This window comes from Taudactylus pleione, unplaced genomic scaffold (assembly GCF_031769625.1).
Source record: "Taudactylus pleione unplaced genomic scaffold, aTauple2 ptg000186l, whole genome shotgun sequence".
Taxonomy (NCBI): domain Eukaryota; kingdom Metazoa; phylum Chordata; class Amphibia; order Anura; family Myobatrachidae; genus Taudactylus; species Taudactylus pleione.
In genome coordinates, this window is record NW_028284588.1 from 5393718 (window position 1) to 5408938 (window position 15221).

At 40.6% G+C, this 15221-nt stretch overlaps 1 protein-coding gene across 2 annotated transcripts in view; it reads right to left on the minus strand.

Moving 5' to 3' along the window:
- Positions 1 to 15221, minus strand: part of ELP2 (elongator acetyltransferase complex subunit 2) — a 175751-nt gene that overhangs the window by 92275 nt on the left and 68255 nt on the right. For both annotated transcript variants that reach the window (XM_088476287.1, XM_088476288.1), the window contains exon 8: positions 4118 to 4273. In XM_088476287.1, coding sequence (XP_088332413.1) covers positions 4118 to 4273 — 156 coding nt within the window. The remainder of the gene's footprint in view (positions 1 to 4117; positions 4274 to 15221) is intronic.

Here is a 15221-nt window from a genome sequence, read left to right on the forward strand (position 1 = left end):
AGAGATATCACTTATACAGTGGCACTAATAGTAGAAGAAGCCTGCACTGTTTCTATGTATTCCATGCGACAGTGAAACTCATTCCACGTCCTCTGGGTCACATGACGTGGAACAGCAGCATCTGACCTGTAAGCGCATACGTTCTGCTTTTCAAATCTATTAGATATTATCTGCTATATGCTCTCCAACACTTAATAGAGGGACGCCTCTTTATATCTTATATCAGATCCTTGATATTATTGGATCAATAATTGGGTGTGGTGCACAGCTTTTTAATTTTATTATGTCTTGTTTATTATACTGTTATGTCATATATGTTATGTTGTGTTAGATTTTCGCCCTGTCTATGAGAATTTATCTCTCAATATATATTATGATTACTCGTGTTACAATATCTAATTTATGAGTCATTCTGATACATTTTTGCGCAATTTTGTATCTGAGTTACTACGTATATGTGTCAACTATACATATTTGATCATAGTATGTTATTAGTGAGAAATCATTTATATCACCTTAGAGCTGATTGGTGATATTTCCAAATTGATATATTCTTTGATCTACTCGTTTGCATGATCACATGTATCATGTTTCACTGATGTGGTTACTATATTGGTACCATTAGATTTGTTACGTAGCACGATCTGAGTTAGTGTGTTTTTGGCTGTCTCTAGCCTATTTGTTATGTGTTTGTCTTTTGAGCTTTGCCTTTAGATTCTCGACTGATTTTAGAAATACCAATTAAAGATTAATTTCATCTTATTTCCATCTATTCAGTTTTTACTATTGTTCTCTGTTTTGTCCGGGGTGTACCCCATTTTGATGGAGTCCTTTTTCTCTACCTTTTTAACAATTTTTTTTTTTTAAGCCTGCACCCCTAAACCCCAATTCTGCACTTTTTTTCGCCACCTATTCAGTGGAGAAAACATATCCCCGTTTTTTTCACAAAGACTTTTCGCACCAGCGAAAAGTCTTTCAAATTGAATATAGGGATAAGTCAAACTGGCGAAAATGACGTCATCAGCAATAAATTATCGCCGATAACAGGTTTTCACTCCAAATTGAATACGGCCCAAAGTGTCGATACAGAAGGTGGAAAGGTTTCAAACACATTGAAGAATTTATTGTGAGTACCAAGCTATCCCCATGATCCAAGGTCCCCAATAGGATGAAATTGAATTGAGCACTTTCACTTCATAACCTTCACATAAGGGGTTTAACAAGCATTACGTTATATTTTTTTCTCATTGATTTTTTATAGGAAACTAATTGAAAGTAATGAGTCATATAGATGAATGCCCATCAACAGATTCCATTAGTCTTTATTGTTGAAGGTTTGCTTGCAGATAAAAGATGTAATCTTTACCTGCAGATAAAGAAAAATCCAAGCAAAAGAGAAAGATGTGGGTCTTTAGGTGGCGCAAAAAAACATTATAAACATTAAAACTTCACTTTTACCACTGGAAGGGGAAGCTTTAAATTTTTATTCTAAATCAGTTAAGCGAGATTGGGAGTTCGACCTTTCCTGGGTTTTGAAGGAAGATTAATAGCACTCAATCTTCAAGACATGCTTTCGACTATCTCAATGTATGTCCCACGTGGAACAATTTTACAAACTATTACATTGTTTATACTTAATGCCTGTGCTCTTAAATGCTATGTCGCCATCAATTTCAAATCTATGCTGGCGTAACTGAGACCGCATATTCTCTCATCCATATTTTTTGGTCCTACCCAGCAACTACTAATCTATGGATGACAGTTTCTGTCCTTATTTCTAAAGTCAATGGACTCCAATGAACACCCTGCCCATTATTAGCTATTTTTCAAGTATAACGGGGACTCCTCTCTTCCAACGATCATTATGTAATGGGACATATCCTTATGTCAACAAAACTCTTATTAGCTCAATTCTGGCGCTCTTCCTATGTACAGAGCATAGATCTAATTGAAAAAGACATGCAATCCCATTATGAGCATAAAACAGCAGGTGTCCTATATTCATCCCCAGCCTCTAACCCCTTGATACGTTGGTTTCAATGCAGTGAGTATTGGGCGGCGAAATCACCTAGATAAACAGAAGGACTACCCCTTATCCATGAGTCTAGACCCTCACTTAACTTAACTTATTGTTAACCCCTGCTGTGAATTTCTTTGTGGGATTTGAGATTGTGTTTTCTATTTCACATTACAGTTTTATGTATATCAATGTTATTAAAAGTTGGACGATTATTGTTTATCTCCCTCACTGCTGGTAATATATTATGTTGCTTCCTTATCATATTGTGATTCATTGTATAAATGTGGATTTTATATTGTGTGTACCCCTCCTTCATATCCCTCACTTTCTACTTTTGTATCCTCTTCCCTCCACAAATGCATAATTCAATAAAATTCTAATATTGCAAAATAAAAAAAACTTCACTTTTATTTTAATTTTATAAAATATGTCCTTAGAGAAATCCACCAGCCCACAAGATTTCACAGTGGAGTAAAAAATGCAAGCTTTGCCCACAAAGCTGGTTCCCCTTTTAATTGGACTCAATGTTCATTGTCCTCATTACCCAGTCTGTAACTGAAGCTGATCGATCATTTTCAAAAAGTATTTTACCGGTTATTCACCCATTCATTTTTATAGCCCATTGTGGTCTGTAGAAACCCCATTGAACTAAATAGGCTACTCAAAATATTGAGAAAAGCACAGCTGGTGTACTAAACCTAATGACAAAAATATGCAAACAAATGCAAAAGCATACAGCTGATACGAACCACCGGTACACCACAATTAAAAATATATTTCATATTCTTGATCTGCACTTTTAGGTTTTGACACAAACGTAACTAGTTAACTTGACTTTACACTGGTAATACGCTCAACAGATCTCAAGATCAGTCACTCTGTATCCTCTCTGACAAAAAAAACAGTACATGACCTCAGAATGGACAAGGAAGTGGTAGTTTTCCTCTAAGTGCGTGCTGGATTCCACTCAATACTTTTTAATTTTCTTTTCACGATCAGCATTAATCAAACCTTTTTAGAACAAACAGTGTGGCTCATAACAATGAAGTAGGCATGAACAGGGCAAAGCAAAATTTACAGTTCACTAACAATGTAATAAAGAAGAAAATATCTCTAGTCTTCTGGGCATGCGCAGTGAGGCCCTGTTTGGACTTTAGATTGGACTCACCCACACATGCTCCCAAGAATAGAATATAGAGTAGCGTAGTGACTGGACCAAAATCATCTCCAGGCCCCATTGCTGTTTACAATAAATGGCATGTGATCAGGAAAGTTAGATGAAATATCTATGTCCTCACTGTAAATTTGAATTCGACTGTAGACAAGCACAAACTCTAGAATGCACAGCTCTGCAAGATAGTAACTTTGGAGCAATTCTATGGTAATTAAAGCATATATTTTTTTACAATCACATTTAATCTTTTATTTATGAACACTTTTGCTAATAAAGACAAAATGAATACAAGTGTGTAGGAAAAAAAGATTATTAATCTACAGATGTGTCCTTGCTCATCTAGTCTTAATAAGACATGCAGCACGATATGCCTTGCATGAGTGAGCCGTCAGGCCCCGTACAACTTTGCTAGCATCAGGCGTCTTTTTTTGCCGAAAATGCGTCTAAGTCACAATGCGATGTGACTAGGAGACTGGGCTGATCAATTCGATACGCAAGACTTGTATATTTGTGTGCAACTGAGCCTGTAATAGGAACTTGGTGTAGAAAAAAAGCTGTGGTCGCAGTACTATACAGTCATGTTATTATTAATATAGCACTTTGCATGCATATTGAGAGACGCAGTTGCACACAGATATACTAGTGTCACATAAATTAATCAGCAGTCTCCTGCTGCATCGCGATTTAGATGCATATTCGGCAAAAAAAAGACAATAAAGACACCCGGCGCTAGCAGAGTCTCAAGGGAACAGGCGTGCCGATTGACAAGTGAGGACACATCTGTAATTCCAGGTAAAAGTAAAAGCAAAGATGATTTGGTCTGATAAATTGGTTTGCCAAGTCAGCCACCTTAGTCATTATCTTAGAGATAGTCTAATGCAGAATAATAGTTCATAGGTTTGCTTAGCTTAGAGGTTACTTACTCTCCTCCTTTATTGTAAATACTTTCTCCTTGAGCTTGATAAAGTTTTTTTCATATTCATCATCGGCTTTGACAGCTTCTACCGCAGATTTGGCAAATATTTTCCAGATACGGATTAGGGCATCTTGGGCACAGCTTGCCAAGTACATATCCTCGCCTACAAAAGAAAGAAAAAAAGGTGTAGCATTAAATGATGACTGCCATCAAACACTCATATTAAGAGTATCTGCACATGGGGGGTTTTAAGTTGTCTTTCTTCCATTCTGTTTTTGACAGGTGAATGGAGTAAAGTTGAGATCATAAACAGATCATCAGAATAACAGACTGGATAAATAAAGATGTTCAATATTTTGTTCTGTCCATGTTGCTTTAAGTGTTTAATAAATAAGCCTGTTCTTCACTGGGATCAATAATCTCTGTGTAATCCTCAATGTCTCTTCTACTCACCTTTCAGAAAGAGAAGAAAGATAAGATGGATGTAAGAACAGATGTCCATGTGCGCCATTCTTGAAATTAGAAAAAAATTAAAAACCCAAGGTGAATAGCTCTATGTACACACTGAAATAAACTGTGTTATAGCTACAAGAAACTGAAGTCCTCACCACTCGAAGAAATAAAGAAGATGAAATCTCTATGTACACTGGTATATTATTTATTACCTATAAAGGTCAAGCACTCTCCATGATAGACTTTAAATATCCTCTGGCTGATGTCATGAATCATGGACCCCATATATTCTGAAAAAGCTATCTATGAACATAATAATCCAGCATGTTGCAATTGCTGATAATAATTAGATGAAAGAATGGAACAATGACCCTACCAAGTACTATACAGTCATATTATTAATATTTGTTGTGAGGTTGATGAAAGGGTCTAATCAACTGCCTCTTACTGCGGAGACTAGAAAACCAGAGGGAAATGTTCGACAGCACCTAAGAAGATGGTCATGGCAATCTTCAAAACAGGTGCCACCAGTCATAACAACCAGTATAATAAAGTCTGGTACACACTTGAGCGACTGTCAATGTGGACACCCTGGACATCACATGATTGCCAGTACACATTACAGCAATGTAATGAAGGATGGAATGTTCACTAGTTCCGTACTTAATTAATATACAAGGCTCTGCTTGCGTTATGGTCCGGTAGGCCGTGTAGCATGGCCGACCAGATGATATCACATGACCACGGGAACGCGCAATTCTAGCATATACAATGAGCGATAAGACCTTTTGTTTTTCCGATTTGGTCAATCGGAGTGACATCGTTCCAGTGTGTCGGAGCATAACATTCGTGGCTTTCTGACAAAGCATTCAATTAAAAATGTAACTGTAAACCAAGCACTCCGACTAGCTTAATTAAATATGTGTATAAAATAATAAGGGTAGCACTGAAACGTTGGGACAAGCTATCCATACACGGGAATACTAATGCATTACAATAGTTAGCTTTACAAAAAAGTAAAGCTAATAAAAAGGGTACAGCCAATTACTGGTGGTGACTGAACAAGCAATTTAAGGATATAGTATCCAAAATGTTTTTAAAAGTTTACACTAAACGAATAGTCTCATGCGAAATTCTGCTCAACTTACAAATATTTTGTGAAATTGAAAAGATGGTTCGATGAGAAATATTAATTTACAATACTTTTTAATACTCATATTAAAGTGTAGCTTTCACCTACAAACAGTGAAGGCAGACACTTTGTGAAGTGGACCAGTATTCAACTCTCCAATTTAGTGAGATCACGAGGCATTAAACAGAAAGTATCAAAAGTTGATAGGCTGCGTTCTCATAAGTATGAATTGAGAATAAAAATGGCTGCCTGTAAGGCTAGTAATTGATATACTTTATAATCATATAAATGATCAATAAGTTGCTATTTTGCCAATAATACCAGATTGACGTAACTAAATAACCAATGAAAAAACTTTAAGACAATTGAGGAATAAGAATTTAAAGTTTGCTTAATATGGCAGGCTTCGATTTTATATAGACCAGATAATTTGTTTCTCATGGTCAGAGTCCTTCAGGTGCATTTTGGCAAAACTCCAGGTGGCTGCCATGTGCTTTTTACTAAGGAGTGGCTTCCATCTGGCCACTCTACCATACAGGCCTGATTGGTGCAGGTTGTCCTTCTGGAAGGTTCTCCTCTCTCCACAGAGGAATGCTGTAGCTCTGACAGAGTGACCTTTGGGTTCTTGGTCACCTCCCTGACTAGGGCTCTTCTCCCCCAATCGCTCAGTTTAGACGGCCGGCCAACTCTAGGAAGAGTCCTGGTGGTTCTGACCTTCCTCTATTTACGGATGATGGAGGCCACTGTGCTCACTGGGACCTTCAAGCAAAGTGTGGGACCTTATATTGACAGGTGTATGCCTTTCAAAATAATGTCCAATCAACTGATTTTACCACAAATGGACTCCAATTAAGCTGTAGGAACATCAAGGATGATCAGTGGAAACAGGATGCACCCGAGCTCAATTTTGAGCTTCATGGCCAAGGCTGTGAATACTTATGTACATGTGATTTCTTAGGGTTTTTGTTTTTTTAAATGACATTTGCAAAAATCTTAAAAAAAAAAAACTTTACATGTTGTCATTATGGGGTATTGTGTGTAGAATTTTGAGGACAAAAATTTATTTATTCCATTTTGGAAAAAGGCTGTAACATAACAAAATGTGGAAAAAGTGAAGCGCTGTGAATACTTTCGGGATGCACTGTATGTATGCATATATATATATATATATATATATATATATACACATATATATATATACATACATACATACACACACTCACACACAAACTAGCGGCTTCACACGGGAGCAATTTCATCTCGCCACAGCCCACTGCATCTTTTAACAATCTACGCCATGTGACAGCAGTCCCTGCATCTCACCACCACCTCTTGCTTCTTACTCCTGCTTCTCACTAATGCTCCCTGCATTTCCCCATAGCCCTTTGCATCTCACCACAGGCCCTTGCTTCTCAGTCCTGCTTCTTACCACAGGCCTCTGTATCTCACCACAACCCCCTGCCGTGTCTCTCTCCTGCCCCCTGCATCTCACCAGTGTTACCACAACCCCCACTGCTGCTGCCCAGCAGCTGGCTGGGGCCCGGCCACTGGGATGTGCTGGGAAGGGCAGGAGACACATGGATGAGAGATTTGTATTGCAGCTACCATAAGCATTATCAGCAGCATGTCCCCGGGGCTGGGGCACCTCTGCATATTTCTGCAGCCTCCATGTGCACCCCTCCCCGATTGCTGAACATGGCAATGAGCATTGTCCTCTTTGCACAATGTACCCTGTATTTCCTGGGCTTCTTGTTGAGCTTCCTCACCATGGTGCCCCTGTCTGAGAGCAGCGCTGTCTTCCATGTGAGGTGCCTCCTGTTCACCAAGAGCATGTGGCTGAGGGGAACATCACGCTGGAGAGGGAGCCCTTCACAGTGGAGGAGTGGTGGTTGGAGTCAAGCATAGGGATGGACATCGGAATCCGAAGCTTTTGTTCCAAAGGTGGTGTTGTTACCATTTGATGGTGGCAGTCAGATGTTTGCCACCATCGAATAAAAAATAATTTGATGATGTTCCGATGGGTTTTTATTTTATTCCTGATAGCTATGCCTTCCCTGGCTCCTTCCTGGCTACTGTGTGTGCATCAGGGCATCTTCATGGGTTCGTTGGAGACTGTCACTCTCTGTCTACCTCAGATGTGACCCTGCTCAGTCCCTGACTCCCTCCCCTCTCTAGGCTGCTGCTAAGCCACAGGGCACATTGCTAGCTCTCATAGGCTCAGTTTCAGATGCCGTCTTGCTGTTTCAGCCCCATGGGCAGCTCCTCTGGTGCAAGATTTTTTTTTCAGTGACTGCTTCACTAAAATTGTGACAGTCACCGATTAATGGTTCATACACCTAAACATTCCCCCACCAGTGCTGTATAGAATGGTGGAACCCATATCGAAATCCGTCCAGTGGTTCCAGAGATTAGATCGAAAGAACACACAGATCCATAAACTGGGAGGAGAGAGAGAGAGAGAGAGAGAGAGAGAGAGAGAGAGAGAGAGAGAACACACTGGAAGGATCCGGCACTCACTGGTATAAATGTAAATCTTACCCCGTTGCCCTCCGTCAGCAATGCAACACGTGCATCAAACAAGAAGAATCAATACCGGCGGCACTCAGGGATTTAGATAAAAGGACAACACACTCGTGGAAGACAGTCAAGTCGACGTTTCAATACCAAAGTATGAAAAGACTTTGGTATTGAAAAGTCGACTTGACTGTCTTCCACGAGTGTGCTGTCCTTTTTTCGAAATCCCTGAGTCCTGCCGGTATTGATTCTCTCTCTCTCTATTATAAATTATATATATATATATATATATATATATATATATATATATATATATATCAAAATATAATGGAAAGAGAGCGCTCCATGGTGCAGATAAAAAACACTCTTTAATATCACTCATAGATAGTTATCAAGCATACATCTGATAAGGTACTGCTCGTACCAGATAAAAAACAGTGTGGGCTGGTTACCACGTGGTGTGAATAAGCATACTCCACCGGACAGTCTCCAACTCGCGCTGCCAGGATCCGTCGGGTACACACACCCCGCCGCTGGACACTGGGAACAGGCCGCCGCGGGTCGGACCACGTCAGTCCTGGACACGCTGCCAGGGATGTCGGGGATCAGTTTCGTACACGTCACAAAGCCCCGCCCTCTGGCCTCCAGTCTTTGCAAAAAGTATGTTCAGTTAAAACTCTGACAACAGGTGGTGAAGAACATGGTTTGGCCACCCCAGAGTCCCTGGGACTGATCCCCGACATCCCTGGCAGTGTGTCCAGGACTGACGTGGTCCGACCCGCGGCGGCCTGTTCCCAGTGTCCAGCGGCGGGGTGTGTGTACCCGACGGATCCTGGCAGCGCGAGTTGGAGACTGTCCGGTGGAGTATGCTTATTCACACCACGTGGTAACCAGCCCACACTGTTTTTTATCTGGTACGAGCAGTACCTTATCAGATGTATGCTTGATAACTATCTATGAGTGATATTAAAGAGTGTTTTTTATCTGCACCATGGAGCGCTCTCTTTCCATTATATTTTGACAGACTGTTTGGACCTGGAATCCGGTCTTATATTTAAGGAGAGCTGCGGTCCTCACACTAATGAACTAGGACCTGGTGTGTCATTTAAAGAAAAGTGGATACTGACATTTTCAGTTTTTATTGCTGGACTCAAGTGAGATTTATTGTTCACAATATAGCACATGGTTTATGCGCATCCTCTGAAATATATCTAATATATATAAATATATAAATATATATATATATATATATATATATATATACATACATATATATACATATATATACACACACACATATCTGATTGGTTTCTATGGGCAACATCTCCACTTCTAAAAATGCTCACTTTAGTAAATTTACCCGACTCTGTGGAGGAACTTGGTGCTTTACTGAATAAATCAATTATACGCGTTACCTGTGGTGGACTAAGCACCTTTGTTGGTATGCATGCTATTTTTCAGTGCATGACGCGATTGCTAATATCCAGGCAGGAGATCCAAAATATAGAAAAGAAAAGGGGCACTCACCAGGTTCATAAGGATCCAGCAATGCATTGCTGGATCCTTATGCACGTTGTACTTCCGATGTCTGTGATGCAGTTTTGAGTCTCCTGAGGATGGTCCTGATCGGACCGAAACGTTGAGGAATCTATTTGCTGCTATTGTTATTATGTGAGAAATAAATTTAATGTCGTTTATGTGCAGACAAAATAAGTATTGGACACATCAACATTTTTCTCAGTAAATATACTTGTAATAGGACTATTGTAATGAAATTTTCACCAAACGTCAGCAACGGCCCATGCAATCCACACATGCAAAGAAATCAAACCATAGATGTCCATAAATTAAGTTGTGTGTAATAATGTGAAATGACACAGGGAAAAAGTATTGAACACATGAAGAAAGGGAGGAGCAAAAATGCATGGAAAGCCAAGATAGCAGCTGAAATCTATCAGTAATTAGAAAGAAATCCTGCCCCTAGTCAGTCCAAATTAATATAAGCTGGTTCAGTCCCAACTGATGGCCTATAAAAAAGGTGTCTCATTACAAAGGTGTCACACAAGAAATATCTCATGATGGGTAAAAGCAAAGAACTCTCTCAAGACCTTCGCAAATTTATTGTTGAGAAACATACTGATGGCATTGGTTACAGAAGGATATCTAAACTTTTGAAAGTTCCAGTGAGCAAGGTTGGGGACATAATCTGAACGTGGAAAAAACATTATTTCACCATAAACCAGCCACGACCAGTTGCTCCTCGCAAGATTACTGACAGAGGAGTGAAAACAATCAGAAGAGTTGTCCAAGAGCCAAGGACCACTTGTGGAGAACTTCAGAAAGACCTGGAATTAGCAGGAATTTAAAAAAAAACAATAAGAAATGCACTCAACCGCCATGGCCTGTATGCATGCTCACCACGCAAGACTCCATTGCTGAAGAAAAAGCATGTAAAAGCTCGTTTAAAATTTGCTGCACAACCCTTGAACAAGCCTGTGAAATACTGGGAGAATATAGTCTGGTCATATGAGATCAAAATTTAACTCTTTGGATGCCATAATACACACCATGTTTGGAGGAGAAATGGCACTGTACATCACCCCAAAAACACCATACCAATAGTGAAGCTTGGAGGTGGAAACATCATGGTGTGGGGCTGTTTTTCAGCATACAGTACTGGCATACTTCATATCATTGAAGTAAGAATGCATGGAAAAATGTACCAAGACATTCTTGATAAAAATCTGCTGCCATCTACCAGGATGCTGAAGATGAAACGAGGGTGGACATTTCAGCAAGACAATGATCTCTAACACACAGCCAAGGAAACTTTCAATTGGTTTCAGAGAAAGAAAATAAAGCTGCTAGAATGGCCCAGTCAATCACCTGACTTGAATCCAATTGAAAATATATAGAACTAAAGATCAGAGGGCCTGATTCAGAGCCGGGCGCTATTTGCGAACGGTCGTTCAGAAAAAGGGGCCGGCTATTTAAATTGAGCGCTCGCTCTTTGCGGTCTGTTGACGCCTCTATGTCTGAGCGAGCGAACGAAACATGCTCTCACTATTTTGTAAAGACGCCCCCTGGCCGTTCGCATCATACGTCATCTCCGCTATTTATTAGATTAATCGAGTACATCGAAAGGCGTCTGAACTGCTCGCAGTGCTTGTGGTAGGTTTTACTTCCCGCAATCACTACGAGCAGTTCAGGCTAAAAGACAACCAAGTGACGTGGTCGATGACGCTGCTTTGTTAATTATGCACACCCGTTAAACGCCCGTTTTGACCGTTTGGCACGCCTGCGTTCGGATCTCCACTCCCCGTTTTCAAGCACCTTCCCCTGTTACCACCCACAAACACCTCATTCTGTCACTCAAATTAGCAGGCCCTCACTGTTTTGCGAGTGCACGATTTCTGACCGCAATGACTGGTTGGCGCATGCGCATTGTGACCCATACGCATGCGCAAATGTGCGAACATCGCTCGGAGCGAACGAGCGGCCGCTTACGAGCGGCTCTGAATCAGGCCCAGAGTTTATAGAAGAGGCCCACAGAACCTTCAAGATTTGAAGACTGTTTGGAAGAAAAATCACACCTGAGCAATGCATGCAACTAGTTTCTCCATACAGGAGGCGTCTTGAAGCAGTCATTACCAGCAAAGTCTTTTGTACGAAGTATTAAATACATTTCAGTAAGCGTGTTCAATACTTTTTCCCTGTGCCATTTCACATTATTACACATAACTTAATTTAAGAACATCTATGGTTTGATTTCTTTGCATGTGTGGATTGCATGGGTTGTTGCATACATTTGGTGAAAATGTCATTACAATAGCCCAATTACAAATATATTTACTGAGAAAAATGTTGATGTGTGCAATACGATGCGAGTGCGACCAACTGTGGACTATATAGAAAAAGATGGGAGCGCTAGTAAGATCAAGTGGCCACACTAAGATGTAGATAAAACATTTATTACAAGACAATAAAAATGATAATAACCACAATCTAGAATGCACACAACTGATGGGTATAAAAGGGACAGATAGAAATACAGCTAAGGACCACTTGACGGTCTTTTCCTATAAATGTCCGCAATCTGCGTAATAGTTCCACTGTATAATCCTCTATTTAAAGTGTGTAGCTTTAGGGTCAGCGGCAACGAGATATATAGGTAGCCCACAAGTACTAAGGTACAAAAGTCACCTTTATAATACATCCAGTGTTTACGTTTGTAATGGGTCAGACTGATATCCGATAGCACGCCGGGATCCGTACCAGACGGGTACCGAGCATGGCACTGGGGTGGCTGATTGCAAACAAGGCAGAGGGAGCCGTAACCAAGCGACTGACTGTGAACTTCTGACTGTGCAGGCTAGGAGTCTCCGTGTATAGCTTTATCCTTTATGGCAGAGCCATGTTAGCGTGCTCTGTCTGCTAGTGCTCACAGGAGGTGATACAGAGTGTCCATATACGAGAGCCGCGTCCAGCGTGCTCCGTCTGATGATGCTCCCCAAATGCTACAGACTTCCAAAGGAAAGAGATAAAGGGTCCATGTGCAAAATAGAATCTGTTTTTGCACACTGACAATATATCTCTTTCCTTTGGAAGTATGTATCATTTGGAGAGCATCATCAGACAGACCGTCAAGTGGTCATTTGCTGCATTTCTATCTATCCTTGTTATATCCATCAGTTGTGTGCATTCTAGATTTGTGGTTATCATTTTTATTGTTTTGTAATAAATGTTTTATCTACATCTTAGTGTGGCCACTTGATCTTACTAGCGCTCCCATCTTTTTCTATATTGTCTTGTTTAGCAGGTTCAGAACCTGCTTTGTGAGCTGCCGGTTTATTCAAAGGGATACCAGTTTGATTTGTCAGCGTACCTGGTTCTGAGTCAACTGTGGACTATTGTATGTGTGTGTATATGTATATGTATATGTATATGTATATATATATATATATATACACACACACACACATACACACACAGTCAGGTGCATAATTATTGGGACATTGACTGAATTTTCATATTTTGGCCTCTATTCACCACCACAATGGCTTTGAAATGAAACAAACAAGATGTGCTTTAACTGCAGACTTTCAGATTTAATTTGAGGGTTATTACATCCAAATCAGGTGAACAGTGTAGGAATTACAATGGTTTCTATATGCGCCTCCCACTTTGTAAGGGGCCAAAAGTAATGGGACTATCAATCAAAAGCTATTTCATGGACAGGTGTGGGCTATTCCCTCGTTATTTCATTATCAATTAAGCAGGTAAAAGGTCTGGAGTTGATTCTAGGTGTGACATTTGCATTTGGAATCAGTTGCTGTCGACTCTCAATAGGAGATCCAAAGAGCTGTCACTATCAGTGAAGCAAGCCATCATTAGGCTGAAAAATCAAAACAAACCCATCAGAGAGATAGCAAAAACATTAGGTGTGGCCAAATCAACTGTTTGGAACATTCTTAAAAAGAAAGAACGCCCCGGACAGCTCAGCAACACCAAAAGACCCGGAAGACCACGGAAAACAACTGCGGTGGATGACAGAAGAATTATTTCCCTGGTGAAGAAAAACCTCTTCACGACAGTTGGCCAAATCAAGAACACTCTCCAGGAGGTAGGTGTATATGGGTCAAAGTCAACAATCAAGTGAAGACTTCACAAGATGGAATATAGAGGGTTCACCACAAGATGTAAACCATTGGTGAGCCACAAAAACAGGAAGACCAGATTAGAGTTTGCCAAACAACATCTAAAAAAGCCATTACTGTTCTGGAACAACATCCTATGGACAGATGAGACAAAGATCAACTTGTACCAGAGTGATGGGAAGAGAAGAGTATGGAGAAGGAAAGGAACTGCTCATGATCCAAAACATACCACCTCATCAGTGTAGCATGGTGGTGGTAGTGTCATGGCGTGGGCATGTATGGCTGGCAATGGAGCTGGTTCCCTTGTATTTATTGATGATGTGACTGCTGACAAAAGCAGCAGAATGAATTCTGAAGTGTTTCGGGCAATATTATATGCTCATATTCAGTCAAATGCTTCAGAACTCATTGGACGGCGCTTCACAGTGCAGATGGACAATGACCCGAAGCATACTGCAAAAGCAACCAAAGAGTTTTTTAAGGCTAAAAAGTGGAATGTTATGCAATGGCCAAGTCAATCCCCTGACCTGAATCCGATTGAGCATGCATTTCACTTGATGAAGACAAAACTGAAGGGAAAATGCCCCAAGAACAAGCAGGAACTGAAGACATTTGCAGTAGAGGCCTGGCAGAGAATCACCAGGGATGAAACCCAGCGTCTGGTGATGTCTATGCGTTCCAGAGGTCAGGCTGTAATTGCCTGCAAAGGATTTGCAACAAAGTATTAAAAAGTGAAAGTTAGATTTAGGATTGTTTAGTTTGTCCCATTACTTTTGGCCCCTTAAAAAGTGGGAGGCGCATATAGAAACCGTTGTAATTCCTACACCGTTCACCTGATTTGGATGTAATTACCCTCAAATTAAATCTGAAAGTCTGCAGTTAAAGCACATCTTGTTTGTTTCATTTCAAAGCCATTGTAGTGGAGAATAGAGGCCAAAAATAAGAGTTATAACATACCTTTGTTAACTCTTTTTCTGCGAGGTCCATGGGGTCCACAGCCATTACGTTGGGGGGGGGGTATGAATCCCGGTCACCAAACAGTTAATACAAACGAGCTCTCTGCTCCCAGGATGCACCGGGTTTCCTCCTCATATACCCCACCTCCTGCCTCAGGTGGCCAGTTCGTTACCAAGCTCAAGCAGGCAGAGACAAACAAAGGGTATGAAAGAAAAGACCCATACTTAGGAGTCCAGACTCTCAAGAGAAGAAACTACGGAAAACCTCCCCCAGAACTACAGGTGCGTCTGGGTGGGTGTCCTGTGGACCCCATGGACCTCGAAGAAAGAGTTAACAAAGGTATGTTATACCATAACTCTAATTTTCTTCTTCGGGGTCCATGGGGTCCACAGCCATTA